The 17514-nt window shown below is 41.8% G+C and overlaps 1 protein-coding gene across 1 annotated transcript; it reads right to left on the reverse strand.

Moving 5' to 3' along the window:
- Positions 1-11392: 11392 nt before the first annotated feature.
- On the reverse strand, positions 11393-16904 carry fam78ab (family with sequence similarity 78 member Ab). Its single transcript, XM_079179614.1, has 2 exons — positions 16509-16904; positions 11393-12116 (listed from the first exon to the last, which is right to left on the reverse strand). Exons 1-2 carry the CDS (start codon positions 16832-16834, stop codon positions 11591-11593), a joined length of 852 nt encoding a protein of 283 aa, XP_079035740.1. The 5' UTR covers positions 16835-16904; the 3' UTR covers positions 11393-11590.
- Between the last annotated feature and the right edge of the window lie 610 nt (positions 16905-17514).

The raw sequence follows: 17514 nt of genomic DNA on the forward strand, positions 1-17514 counted from the left end.
AGTTACAGTTGGGACACACTGGCAGATTACGGAGGCACACGGGCAGTTACAGAGCCCAAAGTCTGTAATGCTTTCAGCTAAACCGGATGAGATTATGAGATTTTCTGCACCCAATCCACAACTGGCCTCTATGAAAGCATTAATGACAAGAGGAGTTTTTATTATCATTTCACCACAAATGTAACAGAAAGACTCAATAGTGACAGTAACTTCTTTCTTTGTGGCGCTGTTCCTGGTGATGGAAAGTCTCACCGACACTCGGGAGGATGGCAGCTGTCTTCATGGAATCCAGATAAAAATAGCTTAGTCAAAACCACTTCCCACCCCTCCCCCAACCACACCGTCATTCTCTGTGGCCCCCCCCCCCCCCCAAGTAAGTGATGATTAGCAGCTCTTAAGCACATCCTGTGTCGCTTTGCTGACACATTCATCATCTCTACATGTGCCAATTCACTCCCCAGTGGGTGCACCTTTTGGGTCTTTAAGGCATTCCTATGAACAGTGGTGAATGCTACTGATTCCTGTGTCTCGGGTGTCTGCCCTGCTGTACACACTATTGTATGTGGTGACCAGCAGCTCCCCTGAAAGAGCGTGCTACAATTTTCCCTAATGGGTAATTTTGTCTGCCCAGATAATCCAAATCCACTAATCCACTGACGGACGAGGGAGACCTCGCCCCCTGTTTCTCTTCTCTCTGCACACCATGCTGACATGGTGGTGCACTGCAGATCTAAGGTTACCAGCGTCCATTCTTTTCTTACTCTGCAGAGCAACAGAATACGATTCAGACAACCTGTATTCGTAAAGGAAATCTATTTGTAACCAGGGACGGCAATGTTGATCGATCGGTCCACCACTTTGTTCCAGACTGAAATATCACGACAAATATTTGATGGATTGCCATGAAATTTGATACAGACATTTATGTTCCCCTTTAGAATAAATATCCTTTCATCCACCTTTCATTCAGATCAAAATGTTACTTATTCTTATTGGTTTGTGACCAAATACCAACACAAAACTATCGACATTCCCAAAGGACAACATATTTGCTTTATACTTTGCCTTTGTCTTGCATCGTCACATTTACTATTAATATTTATTTCAAAATGTGATTGTGTGCATATTACAACTCATCGCCCCCAGCTGCATGTCTGTCCCTTCTTTAACTGCTGTTACACAGCCCTGTATACTGATACTATGTAAGGACATGATTACTGTGTGTGTGCCAGTATTCATTATCAAATACTAAGCACAGCTTTGAGCCTTATAGCAGCTCTGACACAAGCACCATGCATGATAAATAACACCCGAGCGATACAAGTCAGTCCATCCCAACCTCACAGCCTTTAATTGCCTACCTGCCTCAGTTCCTCCTCTTTCCTCCTCTTTCCCTCTCTGTCTTTAAGTCACTCACAGGGATTACGCAGTTCAGTGTCATTACTTATCCTGATACTTCAAAGGAGCTTTATACTGAGAGTTTGAATTTAAATCAAACTCCATTTCGTCTTCCAAGTATCCACAAAAGTGTCCAGAAAGAAGTGAGCCCTGCCTCTGCAGGGAAAGTCGACACCCCCTCTCCATTTACGTGTGACACAACGAAAAACATGTGCATGCAACAGCAATTTCCACACTTAGTCCGCATGTGAATGGATTACTGAGAATGGGTTCAACGTCTTAACAGACTCGACCGTGGATGTCAGGCATTAACACAGATGTCAGGGGGGAAGGCATCGCCACACCGTTTCCTTTTCCATCATTCAAATGTAAACATCGGGGAACATCTAAAATGACGGACAACAGACTCGTTTCAGTGCATGTCTTGCTCTGACAGTGTCTCAAGCACACTTGACATTCGCCCCGTTTTGCTTTTGCCACAAAAGCTGTTTTTCCTGTTGAAGTGTGTGAGCTGAGCCACAGCTGGCTTCCCAGCGTCACCTCTAAATGTCCCACTCAGGTGAGCATTCCCTGCTTCTATAGCGCTGGCATTCGGTTTGAGCTTGAGCTTACGGTCTAAGACATCACTCAACTTTGTCAGAACTGATCGCAAAAGTAACTTTGTGGTTATCTTCTCCAACCTCCTGAGGTATAATTTGATTGCGGTGGTTTTGGTATCGTATAGAATCTGTTTTGCAGCAGAAGACTTGCATTATTCCGCCAATAACCCCTCTGGGACTATTTCAGTTTGAGCTCTTGAATCTCAGTCAACACTTGCAGTATAGTTAATTCTCTCATTTGCTGAATCGAGGACTTTTCCCCCTTTTCACTAAGCAAGCGTCTTGCATTTTGGATGCATGTTAAACACTGCTGGTGTCAGCAAATACTGCTCAAATGTAGGGTACATGAATTAACTGACTCCATATCCAGTTTTTGGTCATCAATAGAAATCTGAAAGTCTGCTGATGAGACATTGCAAAAAGATTCAGCACAGATGGTTTGACATGTTTGTCATACGTACAGCTCTCTGGTCTGCTCTAATGACGCCACTTCAACTCAAACATGCCATAAAGATTATGACAATGAACTTTAAAGCGAGTTGTTTTAACAGGCTCGTGGTCAAACTACCCGTCACCAATGGCCTTTCTTTCTCATTGGCCAAAGAGGATAAGCGTAGGAATCATCGGCTATGTACTCACCATAAGCTTTTACATTAATTACATCCATGTTTGATTGCGGATAACGTCAGCCAGCCGATGTGGGTACTGATCCAATCTGTTGTCGTTTCTTGGCTGTCGCTCCGTTAGCGAATGCTTAAAAATGATTTGCACTGTGTAGCTTTAGCCTTTGCCCGATAGATGTGTATTCTAAAACCCCACCTACAGATATAGTATTGTTTCTATTTTGTAGCATATTTGAGCGATCTGACGTAGGATTCAGAAATTATTTGGTGTGCTGCTGGCTATATGCTCAAAGCCTATATTTAAATTGTATATTAATAATTAAATAAAGTGTACCTGATACAAGTTTTGTAGGCTGAACACTTTCTATTAAGGCGCCCTTATAAAGTATAGTATTAGTTATACCACTAATAATTAATAAATGATGTAGACTTGATGTTTATTATAGACGTATTAACATGAAGTGATGATCCAATTGCATTATTAAAACAAGAGAGGATAAATACCAGCCATTAGGATTGTGGCAACCCAAAATCTGTTGTCATAAATGGCTTGCAACTGATCTATAAAACATGAATATATTATTTATTGATTAATAAAGCTATTAGTTACAAATACAAAGTGGTACCCGGTGTATTCAGTGCATCTTTGTTGGAGAATGGCTTGTTGTAGATATATGGAGGTGCTACACGTGGCACAGCAGTGTGGACTAACGAGACGTGACAGTCCACATCCATGAACTTTGTTTCACTCGCTGTCCTTACTGCTGTCAATCTAAATGAAATGTGTTGATGCTTTTTTACTTTTCTCAACAGTCAGAACACCACATGAGCGATTACAAAGGGAGGGGGGGTTCATCAGCCGAGACGTGTGACCGTATATATCACCACGAGAACACACATCATCACCCCGGGACAATAGCACACCGGCAAGAATGATCAGTGTAGATGAGTTTGTAATTTATATCTTTCAAAAAACTGTTGCTCTGTCTGCTTTTTCTTACCTATTTTAGACCTCACCCGACCGTTTATAAGCTCCTTTAAACTGTACAGAGAAATTAAAGTAACTATGAAATGAAAGGAGACTTAAGTCTTGTGTTTTATTCATGCGAGTGAAGGTATTAATATTTACAGAATTTAATTATGGACAAGGCAGGCACAGGTCAGATGAGGTGTTCATTTTAACTTTTCATGAAGTAGTTCACCTTATGATTGTGTAAATGATGCTTTCCCTCAGGAGCTGCTTGTGATGTCTGCGTTTATTACAACAGCCTTGGCAGAGTGTGGGAGGTGTAGGAGCCAACAGCATCGCATGCTTTAATTACACTGATGGCAATTAAAGTTTGCCTATAAGTACCCTTGTCCCCGCTTGTGGGATGTTCAGTGTTTAATGGCTGTCGTTAATTTAAATGGTACTCACACCGTACTGTATAGTAAGCAGTTGTTGTCCTTATTTAAGGTTTGGTCTGTCCAGATGTAGTCCACATGTGCTTGTTGTTTAAACACCAATCTCGTGTAACTGTAGGGGTTGCCATGTGAGTGCCTGGCTTGAGCGCAACAATGGTTTATATACTTAAAAAAAATCTACAACACATCAAATTAAGTTCCCTTAAAAAGGCCTTAGAAGGTATTAAAACGTTTTAAATTTAAATATTGTTTTCTTGTCTGCCACAGCAGTGATATCAAACCTTTTTGTGTCGACATTACCTTGTATCATCAGTAGTTTCACACACGGTCACTACCGCTAACTGCAGTTGCCTGGAAAGTGTCAATTTAGAAAAACTTAATTGATTAATGAATCCACCCATTTTCTGACACTTATATTAGCCCAGGTTGTGTTGATTAATTATTGTGATATAATGCTGCAAAGTACTAAAAAACAAAGGATTTAATCATACTTTCACTGTGGCCATAAACTGGATATTAAAGTGCATTTTATGTGGTAGTGAAAATGACTCAAGTCTTCAATTTAACGTCCATAACTCTGCAGAAAGCCTGTGAGTGATGCTATCAACAGGGATATCAAAATCTCGTGACTGAAGGAATGTATGTCGCTTAATATAAATCTTTTTTTTTTTTGTTCCGTTTGTGTTGACATGCCAACCAGGATATTACATCCTTATAAGCACACAAGGAACCAAACACGATGCAGTTTTGTGACCTCATCAGTCTCTGATCACTTCATAACAGACATGTACAGCACAGTGCTCTGAGAAAGTATTCATTCCTGGCCTTTGTCCACACTGCATACAAATAATGGAATCAGGAAATAGTCGGAAGCTGACATTTCCATCAGACTTATTTTCCCCATTTTTCATTGATAGATTCAATATTTGCCAATATTAATACATCCTCACAAATATGCCTTTGAATTCTCTATATACTAAAATATGAAGGTGACTCAAAGGCATTATACTTCCATGTTTGCAAGTTCTGTAACGTTGGCGGTGAAATAGGGACATAAAGTGTAAAGTCCTACTCCAAACAGAGTGATATAGAGGTCTATCCTCGTAAAGACGGAGGTCTTTTCATACCAAAATAGCCGAGCCGGTGCATTTCTGTGGATCAGTGGCTAATAAATCCCAATATTGTCCCAGAGATCACAAAGAATGATGGAGAGCTATTTCACCTCCCAACATTTCAACCATGGGAAGTATTAATAGTGATGTCTGGTGCCAGAGATACAGTGGCACAGTGATCATTTAGTATTACAAATAGGGACAGGTGGATGTATGTCGGGAGACACTGCAACATGCTCACAGACTCTGAGTCGAGTAAATATAGCTGTGAATGTAAAGCTCAGGAATGTGACCAGGATAGCACAGACAGTCCAACCAGGCACGCAGAAGCTGCTGCTGGGCGAGTTCATTTGGTATGTGTGTCATAGGATCGATCGTTTTCAGTAAACCGGACATTAAACCGTAAAGCGTCACTTTACCTCATCAGCCCCTCTGTCTTCTCTACTCTACTGTTAACCAGACTTTCCACAGTTGTCATTAAAGCCACCAGTGGCTAAATCCCAAAGTTGTCTTAAGATTTGTGAGTCACTGTCCTCCATATCTCTGAGCCTGTACCAAAAGGGACGATATCAGCTCCACGCTAATGCTGTAGACTAAAGATTAACTTTAAGTTCTTACCTACGTGCTTAATGTGGTAATAATATAAACCAAGAGATGAACTGAAAAATTAAGCAACCCAATAAAGCGCTTTGCAATCCTTTGAGGACTCCTTAAAGAGTTATAACGGAGGTGCAGGCCAGACGTGGTGGGAAATAACTCATCTGCTATTATTGCTGTTCAGCTCTTGCATTCCAATGACTTAATTCAGATTCATAAGTTTTGACATTTGGAAGGATTTACCTGCCACAGACAGGGGAGGTAAATCAGAAAAGTATTGGTCTTTTAATGGGATTAACAGACAATAAGAAAAATATGATATATTGCCAGTTTTATCTTTCAAATAAAATCCAAAAACCTATAAAAGAATAAGATTGAAAGGAACTGTGAATGAGTCAACAATGAGAGATAATAAAAAGAGTCACTCTCCACACAGACGCTGGAGTATTTCTTTCTCCCAGCTTTCACAGCTGTAAAGGCAATGTCTCTAAACCGAAAGGCAGACACACTGCACACCCCTGGAATAAATTGTGCTGCAGATCAATTCTAAAATCGTCGCAGTTTTGAGGTTCATATGCAAAATGGGCATTTCATTTATTTGTCATTTTTACTTAACAATTCAAGTTCTCTCATTCTCCCATAGGTTTTCCCTTATTTATTTTCTTTTTTTTGTTTATTTGTCCACTGTATGTCAAATCAACATAGTCCTTTAAGGCTCTTAACTGTATTTTTCTTTCTCTTTCTTTCTCCTCCTTTCATTTTTCTCCCATTCTGTCACTCTATTACACGTCCTTTCTTTACTCTATCTTCTTTCATTGCTTTTAATCACTGCCGTCGACAAAAAGAGACTCTATAGAACAGAGACATCTTTTCCGATGCTGTAGAAATCTCTTGACAGGCTGAGGCATACAGGACAGCATGTGCTCATCCATGTATATGTAGCCTCAGGGGTTTGTTCCTATGCAGGCTTTCAAGATTTCTCAGTTGGGCACTCAGGACTACGTTTCTTTCTGGCTCGGAAGCTATCTGGTTCTTTGATTTGTGCAGTGAATGAAAACACAGTCCAACACGTTTGGAAAGGACGCCCCCCCCCCCTGAAGTGACACATGTTTGGATGAAACTAGTAGATTCATTCAGAATAATTGGTCATTAAGGAAGGCAATGCAGAGTGTAAATCTGCCAGACAGCACAGGAAACTCGTTGTTGCTTTCAGTTTGAATATCACACAGGGAAAAGTACATCTCCACATTAATAAAGCTAAAAGGAAAAGGAAAGACAGATAATGTTTGTACATTTTATTAATTCATGAAAAAGACCTTTTTATATATTCATTTTTTTCTGGGTTTGTTTCCCCAGCGTTGTGCATTTTCACAGTTTTAAATATTTGCCAGAACTGACCCATTTTCAAGTATTGGTGTAAAAGTCAAAGCTGAACAGAAGAACACAAACTGCTTTAACTATTTCAGTGCTGTATTTGCAGAAAAGAAACCAAACAAAAAGAGAAACATACAAAGTCGCTCATTTTATCTTCTGTGCTACATTTGGGGTTGTATCTTAACCACGGGACTGTGTTGATTGGATTTTTGAAGGAAAACAGCAAGATGAACTTTTAAATTTCATGGGAGAGAATCACAAGTCAAAGTCAGAAAATGAAGGCAGGCGATCGCGATTGTGAACTTGGGCTGTCTTATTGGTTTAAATAAAGGGTTTGTTGATTCACTGAAGTTTCGTGGGAGTTCAATAGCTACATGACGATCAGAAGCAAAGGTAGCAGCCCTCCCTTTCATCCACTTGGCTCAGCCCTACAAGCAGAAGACACGACAACAAAGAATCTTCCACATGGCTACATTTTGCATTTGCAATGTTTCTCAGTGAAATACAAATATGCGCGATGCATTTAATGATCAGAAACAACTGAAAACAGGCCTGGTATTAAATGCCAAGAGTTCATGAGTTACTAGCAATGTGCTACTGCATAGTTTTGGCTTTGTCCAATTTTGGCACCTTTGGCCCTCCATACAGCAAACAAACAATGTGCCATTTAGTTTTTCTGTGGCTTATTTAAGGAAGCACATAAAGCATTTATGAAGTTCTTCTGTTATGTTAACATAAAATACACATCATTAACACATCTTAACAGATTCAGACACACACACTCACACACAGAAGACAATTAGTGCCCTTATCCTACAATATATGCTGTTGATAGTTGACAGGCACCCACTCAATGACCTCAATACTTCCATTTCTCTTTCACATTAAAGCATGAATCACTTCCTGATTATTAGTAAACAGGTGTGTTTGTGCAGTGCATATGGCTTTGTAGCATGTGCATGTGTTCAGACGGTCCACGTGCAGGGCTGATGAATGAGTTCTCACTGCCAATGTACTGCTGTGACAATCAGATACACCAGGCCGGCTCCTTCCCCCCAGGGTGTTTATGTGTGTGTGTGTGTGTGTGCGTGTGTGTGAGCGGGCAAGCTCTGTCCCTGTTTTATGAGAAGGACGTAACCTTTCATGCACTGTGTTTGTGCGAGAGAGAGAAAGAATCATGACTCAACAACAGCAGAAGCACATCAGTGGAACTCCTCATCCTGCCTAAGTCCCTCAAATGGGATTTAACACACACACAAACACGCTCACATGAATACACACACACACACACACACACACGTGCATGTTGTGAGGGTGGGAAACATCTGCGTGTCAAGGTTTAATAACATTAAATGTAGTCCAGCTCAGGTACTGTCCACGGTGTCCACGGGTCATTGCAAGACACTACGAAGCAGATACATAACACTACGTCAGGTGAGAGGTCGCCGAGTTTATAACATGAGCTTTCTCTGCTGCACTCAAAACAAACCACAAATTGAAATAACTTGTGCTTGACATCCAAGTTGGGCTTGGTAAATGTCACTGTTATTTTAGGCTGGCTATAATGTCTGAATGGATTTAATTTGTTGTCACCCTTCATATTCATTTCGCCACCGCCGCTCGACCGTCTGCAGTACACTTTAGGACTTTGACAGCTCGCCTGACCCAAACACTTTGACTCTGACCTTTGCTGTTTGACCTCACTTAAACCTCAACCGTGACTTTAGCCGGCCATTGTGTTGCATGACACCGACTCGGCACAGTTCAGCACATCTAGGGCATGCAAGTGTGTCACTGCAGATCTAATTATGACAGCAATCCCCCAACAGCCTCTTACTTCTCTTCTCCCTTCGCCCTGCGACCCAGCCTGGAGCAAAGGCTGTCGTAGTTGAGCCGAGCAGGAGTGTCTACATGTAGCCATGTGTAAGCTGAAAATGTAGTTATGATGTGAACAAAGCAGTTCAGTTTGTGGCATCAAGTGGACATCAGGAGTTGATGTTTGAGCTCTGGTTCAGCTAAGCTCTCGATATTGCGTGTTAAATATGAAGCTAGAGCCAGGACGCGCTTAGCTTAGCATAAAGCATTGAAACACCCGCTGATTCCCCCCCTTTTCCAGCCTCGTTATGCTAAGCTAACTGCCGGCTGTAGCTTCATATTTAGCTTACACATGAGAGTGCAATCAATCTTGTCCTCTCATTTTCTGCAAGACAGTGAATAAGCATATTCCCCAAAATGTCAAATGATTCCTTGGTAGAAATATCGGCCAAATCATAGTACTTGCCTAATGAGTTATTTCACAAAATAATTTAGTTTTGTACAGTTTTAATGTCCTAAAAAAACACAAAACCTGCACAGAGTTTGAGGGATAAAGGCTTTGTACAGTCGCTAGAAGGAGATGCTGATGAGCTGAAATAACAGCAGCTTACTGATCTTTGTGAAACACATGAGCAGGTGAGACTTGCACGTAAATTATTTCTTTGGTTTGAGGCAAAACACAGAACTTGGTCACAGCAGTGAGCTTGCAAGATGTTTGTAGCATCTGAAAGTGTAAAACTGTCCATTAATAGAAAAAGAATTTACAGAGCTCATTAACAGATTCTAAAAGCTTAAGTGTGCATAAATAACTTTATACCCATATTTTGGCTTCCCATGATGCCAAAATCATCTTTTCTCTCTGCTTTTAAGTGGTTGGAGTTTGCAGCTGATGCACTTTTCAAAGATTAACAGCCGAACAGGCATCATCTCATTTAATGCTGGTGCCTAGCTGACCAGAGCTCTTTCTGTATGCGTGTTTGTGCCTTACATTTGCTGGCGGTGAAATAAAGGGAGACAAACCCCCACGTTTCTGCAGCGAGAGCTACAACTGGCAGGGCAGAGAAGTGGGTCATCTATATGCCAACCGAGCAGTCAGGATGAAACTTGCATGCCTCCTGCTCTGCTCTCCAGCCTCGACAACAGACCAAAAGAACGAGAGAAAGAAGAGGGGAAGTCAGGGGGAGGAAGAACTCCGGGGTAGATGAGGATTACAGATGATTGAGGATGAGGAACGATACCACCGTTAGCATGAGAGACGTGTTTTGAGTTTTAATATGACAGAAAGAAAAGGGGTGTTATTGATTTGAAGGAAGGCGACAATTATAAATAAAAATGTGTGTAAGATTGCCAAGACTGACAGCCCAGCAAATATCCTGCTGTTTTCATTCTCCTGTTATCAAGTCCCCAGTCTGTGGCTGCTTATTAATCAAAGTATTGATCGTTCAATGTGAGCAATGCAAACACAGTTACTCACTGTGGCAAGAAAGAGCAGGCCAGACAGGATGGATGCTACGAGAGAAGGGAAGGAAGTGAGGAAAGAGGCCCTGAGATGGAGTGATACAGAGAAAGGAAAATAAGTGTTCTAATGTTGAAAGCAATGCCTATAAACAGAATCAAGTGAATGAAATGAGGTTAGCTGAGGAGTGCCATTGAGTACTTTGTGCTCAAGTTGTTATTGCACGTTGTTGTGTTGAGTGCTATTGACGAGGGTTGGCTTCACTGGCGTTCTCTGTTATCAGTGCAGAGCATCACTTCTGTTGCATAATGCACTTGAAACACAACTAGTTAGTCGGGTTGTATAACTGTGTCTACGCATAGTGCTGGTTGTACTCGTGAGACAATACATCTGTCATGTAAATGCACCTGAACATGAAAGCCTTCAGACCCGGGTCTTCTTCTGTGGTATCGTCCCTGTTCTAAACCCACACATTCCAGCACCAACATGTCTGGAAGAGACTGGACAATTGAGCAAAAATACTGCATTGCACTGTGTTTAAGGCGAAAAAGTTTGCAATGGGAAGCAATGTAAACTTAAGGCAGCATGGATCTTGCATGTTTTTTAAAAAAAGTCCTAAAATCTAGTATGTCACCCAATGCAACAACAAACACAATTAAATGCACTCTTCCCAGCCCATAAATAAAAACACAACTGGTATTCATACACAAGGTTTGTGCATTATCCATGTGTGTAGCATGTGTGCAGACATGGTCGTGTAAATACTTAAATCCACCCACACTCACAAACCCCGTATCACTTGGCCCAAAACAGCCAAAATATAAAACTGAAATGAAAAAACAAAAGAAATTCTTTTGTTTTTCATTTTTGCAATGATTTCATTTAGCACAGTGCGACCCGACCCAGTTTGAAGGTAGAATGGTTGCAGTTTGTTCACTCCAGTTTCAAAAGTGTGTTCAAGCCCCCTCCCCCCCCCCCCCCCCAAACACACACACCTCAAAGCAACAGCTGGTCTTTTTCTCAGAGGTGGTTTCGTTTGCCCGTTTTTCTGTCTCTTTTGAAACATAAGAGAGACGAATATAGAGGCAAAAAAAAAAGAAGGGAAAAGGGTTAAAGCAGTGAGAGCTGGTGACGAGCAGGAACAAAAGAAAGAGAAGAAATAAGAGATGATACGGTTCAGGTATCCAAGGCCAGTCAGGTCAGTGAAGCAGGTCAGTATTTGGGTGGGATCACCACCATGGGGTCACCATTCTTTGGCCGCCACATCAGCACCTGGGCGTCATTGGCGTTGGGCTTGACCATGGCGTTCGAGGAGATGGGCTCATTCTTGCCCAGGATCTGGGGCTGTTCCTGGGCCACGGGCTCGTTCAGAGCAGCCCTGTCACCCAGAGGCTGCTCTGGGTCCACTTTGATGTGAAGCCGCATCCTCCAGCGGATTGTCTGCAGCACAAGTGTCTCTGAGGTGGCCTGGTTAATGGCCACCAGCCACGTCGTAAAGCTCTGGTCGCGGCGGATGCTGCTAAGCTGAGGCACGTTGCTGTCGCTGACGGGCACGCCCCAGGTCACGCTGGGGTAGAAATTGTCATTCATACTAACAGTGAACTTGCTGTCCTTCTTGGTGGGGCCTACCACAGTGCAGGTCTCCGTGGTGTTGCCGTACCACGGGTAGTTCACCCCATCCGAGTCGCTGATGGCCTGGATTTTGCCATCACGCAGGTCGGGGAGCTCCCAACTCGACCTGGAAGTTGAAAGTCACAGATGAGGATTTACCCAGAAATGGAGCTTATAGACATTTAGTGTTTGTTACAAATTTGGTCTATTTATAGTTATAGTCATCATGCCTATCGGTTTTGATAACTGACGGGGCAAGAAACACTAGCGAACAACAATCAAGCTTTTGTATTCAAACCACTTCCTTTGGAAGCGGGCAAATGTGTGAAATGTATAATAGTTGCACAACTGCATGCACACACAAGTGCAGTAAGCCAAAGTTAAACCAGGAAATTGTAAACTGACATGGATGTTTGAAACTGTTAGTTTGTTAAAAAAAGAATTTAAATCTGATGTCATCATTTCTGTTGCTGACATGAATCATGGCCAGAAAGTACAGAAATAAGACCCAAGTTGTAACAAACCAGAATGATCCTTTAAGTTTATCTCTGGCACACTAAACCAAACCAAAGGATCCCTCACATAAAAAGCTCTCCAGTCTAATCCTCTCTGTATAATAGCGGATCATTTGCATCTTAATAGTGTGACAAGTCTCCTCCTTGCTATCGTTACCAACAACACATGACGGACACAAGGAGTTGACTCAAAGCCTCACAGTTGGATCTTCTGGAACTGCAGAGAGGAAAAACAGAATGCAACAATAAAATACTGTGACACACACAGTGGGCGGCACTGAACGGCTCAAGTGACCTGACACCTCTGGTCTGTCCGTCTATGGATTTTCTGCCCGCGGCAGGAATAAGATTACCTTTCATTCACTGAGGCCGAGGATCAGCAGGACGGACGAGATAACAGTGTGATCACCAGCCACATGACTTCCTGCCTGCTTGGCCTGGTCTCGCATTCTGATTTATGTATTCACCCAGGGGGTGAGATTAGCATGTCATGCATGATAATAGCTGGCCCTTGTGCGTGTGTGTGTGCATGTGTGTGTGCGTGTGTACGCGCGTACAGTTCTGTTCTTTAAAAAAAATCCCTTAATCCTCTCAACGGATGCCTCCAAAACAATTTGCAGTTCTCCATTTTGTCAGGAACTCAGACGATATTTTAACAGTGAGCACATCAAGCAGAGCCGACGGCACACAGGTGCGATGGGGAGTCGTCCACCCGCTGAGAAACTTTAATCATGAGTGGAGAAAGCGTTGCAGGGATATGGCTCACTTCCTGTTTTCTGTCTTCACTGCCAGCTTTGTCACAGCGAAATGGTCTGACATAAGTGTCGTGAGTGTTTGTGACAGAACCGCAAGGATGTTGAAAAAACACTCATATATAATCAACTGCATCACATTGTGACTCCTGAAGTCAGTTATTGCAAATGTTGCAATGCACTCGAGCACAGTGATTCCCAACCAGAGGTACTTGTAGCTCGGGGAGTACTACTGCAGCTGCCAGGGGGTACCTGGAAAGATCGTGTATTATGATTTGACAAAACAATATATATATATCCACAGATTGATTGAGCTATAACACCTGAGCACTGTGACCGAGAGTGTGTGCAAACTAGTTAGCGAGAGAGCAGTCTAAACAGTTAGCTCAAAGTAATGGATGGCTGAAATAGATAGCAAACATTTAAAGGATTATAGAGAGTTTAAAGGGTTAGCCACACATGTTGTGGTTGGAATAGTTAGCCAAAGAACGGATAAATGGTTGATTCGTCCAGCTTCAGCCACTGGTAGTACATTGTAAACTTGACCAGACTAAATGAAACACTGAAAGTTCAATTGTATAAAATATATATATTTTTAACAATATCCCCTTTTATATAGTTAATAGTGTTAACTAACATCCAGTTTAAAATCAAATGAACACATCTGGAACATGACTTTCATTGAGAAATCGTGTATCTACTGAGCAACATGGAAACACAGCTCATTTCCTGTTTCTGCATTGTTGCCGCAGCGTTCATTTGCATGTTGCGAGCAAATGGTTTTGAGTATTACAATTCTGTTGATGAAGCTTAATGACAGATGGCGAAGATTGGACCAACTTTGTAGGAGTAGAAGTGAAGAAATAGGGTGCCAGTGCAGTTAATGAATCAATTACAGCATGCTTAAGCCTCACCACCTGTGTGTAGTGTGTAGACTACCACACGGCTCTACCAAGAATATTGGCAGTACGTTCCGTCTGAAATATGAATGTACATGTCTCGCCTTAACGTTCATTTTAAGAAACATTACAGCTAATGCAAATCCTATCAAACTGTTACAACAGATACACACTCGCTTCTTTTTTAGTTTCACTTCTGCCACAGCTCCTATTTTTAGCACCGTGACATTTTTAGGGCAACACAAGACGCCTCATGTAATCAACATGCCCGTTGATAAATACACACATCCTGCTCCACCGTTCAAAACCGTACCACAGTAAAGCCACTCTAAAAGACGGGTGTACGACAAACAGGGAGGAAAGATGATGAACGTGTCCAGAATCCAGAGCACGTCATCCGAAGCCAACAGAGAAATCATCCACATTACCGTCTTCAGCCGTTCGGTGCAATTACAGCACGCTGAAGCTTTATTGCCATCACAGAAACTACTTAGTATGAGAGTCTCAGCAGTGAGAGCAGGTCTCTTGCATCCTAAGAGCGGCTTCAAAATTGAACATAAAGAATAGGTGGCCTTAATGTGGTTGTGAACTTTAACGACTTTAATACCGGGGTATGCGATGAGATAGAAAGTACATTTTTTAAGTGTGACGGCTACGTGGGGTAGAATGTAGATGTTGGTTACTTCCAGCTCAGTCTTCTTTGTCTATGTGGGTTGTCTGTATTTATCATTGTGCTGACATGATTTTGGAGAATGTTATCTCTTAATTGTGTATTGTTTGGACAGAAAATGTTCTGCCTTTGGAGCTTTGTTCCATAAGCACGTATACTTGCACGCCTACTTTGCAGCCCGTTTGTTTGTAGTTAATACAATCTTTAAAGGAATCTTTTACACCTTGAAAGATGAGAGAAACTTTAAAGTGGGGAGCTATTCTATTTTCTATCTCTGTTTCAAAATTCCATGTTCCTTTTATATGAACAGCACATCACTAACAAACAAAGAACTTGACAAGAGAGCATGGCAATTCAAGATAAAAGAGTAAATATTAACGCTTGGATGAAAAAAAAGCTAATTCTGTAAACACAAACGCAGTTTACACAAGGCATTGATCATACTGGACTTTTAGAAAGTAATGGAGGACTTTCTCTCTCTCTCTCACTAACACAAACACTCACACACACACACACATGTAGGACTATACTGGGTTTGGGGTGTTGGGGAGGGGACTGTGTCTCTAATCTTAGACGTGCAGCTGCAATGTCTACAGATAAAGCATGTTCTGGGTACATGTCAGCTTGTGGTTGCCCACTCCAGGATATAAGAATGCAACTTTTCTAACATTTGTGTAGCAATATCGCACACACACACTCTCTCACTTTGAAAAAAGAGGAAAAGAGGCCTATTATCTGTTTCATGAGCATTTTTTCTTAAAGCTGATTTTGCCCATGTTTGTCACGGCTAATGCAAGATAACTGTGTATTGACAAGTGCCCTGCTCTCATATCTGTCAGGTTTTGAAGTAGCCCTGCAGGCCTGCAGCCACAAGCCCACATACCGAAGATAGCTCAGCTACTGATTGAACATTAAAGTTCACTTCTAGACAGTTCAATTTATTTTACTTATCTTTCTAAATACAGATATTAATGTGTAATATGTTGATTGCACGGCACAGACTGATGCTGGCGTTCCACTGGGCAACTCAGATGCAACCATAGACAAGTTTCACTAGAATATTTCCATTGAACAATGTGTTCAGAATGATGTCTAATACAAAAACAGGAACGCCAACACACTCACAATGACTCTTTTTTTGGCCATGGGTGCCTCGTGTGCTTGAGTTCAAACAAACTATCTGTGTAGTTCTCTATTTTTGGGAGATTTCTCCAAACGTGTCTCGTGTTTTAATCAGAGTTTGGTGGTACAAACAAATATATGGTATAGGTATTTGGTACATCGTTTAAGTCATTTTTCAAGAACATGTTTTACTCTTTCTCAGGTTACGGCAGAAGTTGCTGCTGCTCTTTGTCATATTTAATAGTAATATGGGTACATTTGAAGAGGTCTCCTTGGCTCTGAGATGTTTTGACTGCCATTTCTTCAAAAATATTTGATATTTCATGGAACAAAAAATTAATTAATTAATAGAAGCAGAAAAATTCTGAATTGTGGAAGAGGTGACAGTTGCAGCAAATGAACGTAACCGAGCTTTAATGGCTTTATTCACCAGTTATCATTCTTAAAACCGTTATAATTCTCCTTAAAATAATATTTGTCATTATTGCCTGGTCCATGAGTCTCAACCAAATGTGCTCAGCACATGCGCATCCCCAACCATCACCTAATGATGATACTCACATCCCCTTGTTTCCATACGTATTGTAGAACTCCATGTGGTTACAGGCTTGAATCCAGCCAATGGTCCATGTCTCTTTGCCGGCTACTGGCGGCACAAGGACCCGGGCATAAGCTCGGAAGTGCGGTGTCCTGTAGCGCAGGACCACGCTGGATGACTCGTCGATGCTGGTAGGGTTGGGGTCGATTGAAGTGTTCACCTCCACGACGATGATACTGTCTCGGAAACTCTTGGGCTTACACCTGATACTCTGGATACAGCCCATTGCATTAAATAGCAACACAATCCACAACAACGTCCAGAGGTCTGGAGAAGAAGAAAGACGCATGGAAACAGCAAGAAAATCACCACAGGTGGATCCACATCACGTTTTCCAGAAAAAAGCTTACCAGTTTGAAAAGTGCTTATTCATAGCAGACTGTCTCAGAAAGCCATGCATCTTTGATGCAAAAACTACTTTCAGAGAAGAAAAAGAAGACCGGCCTAGGAAATCTTCGTATTTGTTGAGCGCATGCTTTCCGGTGCGTAAACGCAACTTCATCAAACAAGTGCAGGTACAATAACTTTCCTTTATCCGTGCACTGATGTTTTCATGCTGTCAAGTTACAAGTCATCGCCTTCTTAAGGCGCTTTTATCACACAAGGACTTGACCTTTTTTTGGCGACATGCATCCATTGGAAAGATGCGCGTAAAAGGTTCAGGTTAATTATGAGCTAAATAATTAACAAATACTACTAATGTTACATCTTGGCGTCATGTTCTCTTTTGTGTGGTTCTTTACGTGACCAGCTAATCGCTGGACCATTCAAAGGCTAATGCTCTCTGTCCAGCTGGTGACAGGAATCATAATCAAAAATGTTGTACTGGACAGTGCACGCGGGGACAGTTACAAACGACTAATGGCAGCGCAGGGGTGACGCTCATATTATGTGGAGCAGCCTTATGTCCATTTAATCCGCAATAGCCTCAAATCCTCAAATAAAAAGTATAATTCAACGATGGAAGCG

The sequence above is a fragment of the Pholis gunnellus genome, assembly GCF_910591455.1.
Source record: "Pholis gunnellus genome assembly, chromosome: 18".
Taxonomy (NCBI): domain Eukaryota; kingdom Metazoa; phylum Chordata; class Actinopteri; order Perciformes; family Pholidae; genus Pholis; species Pholis gunnellus.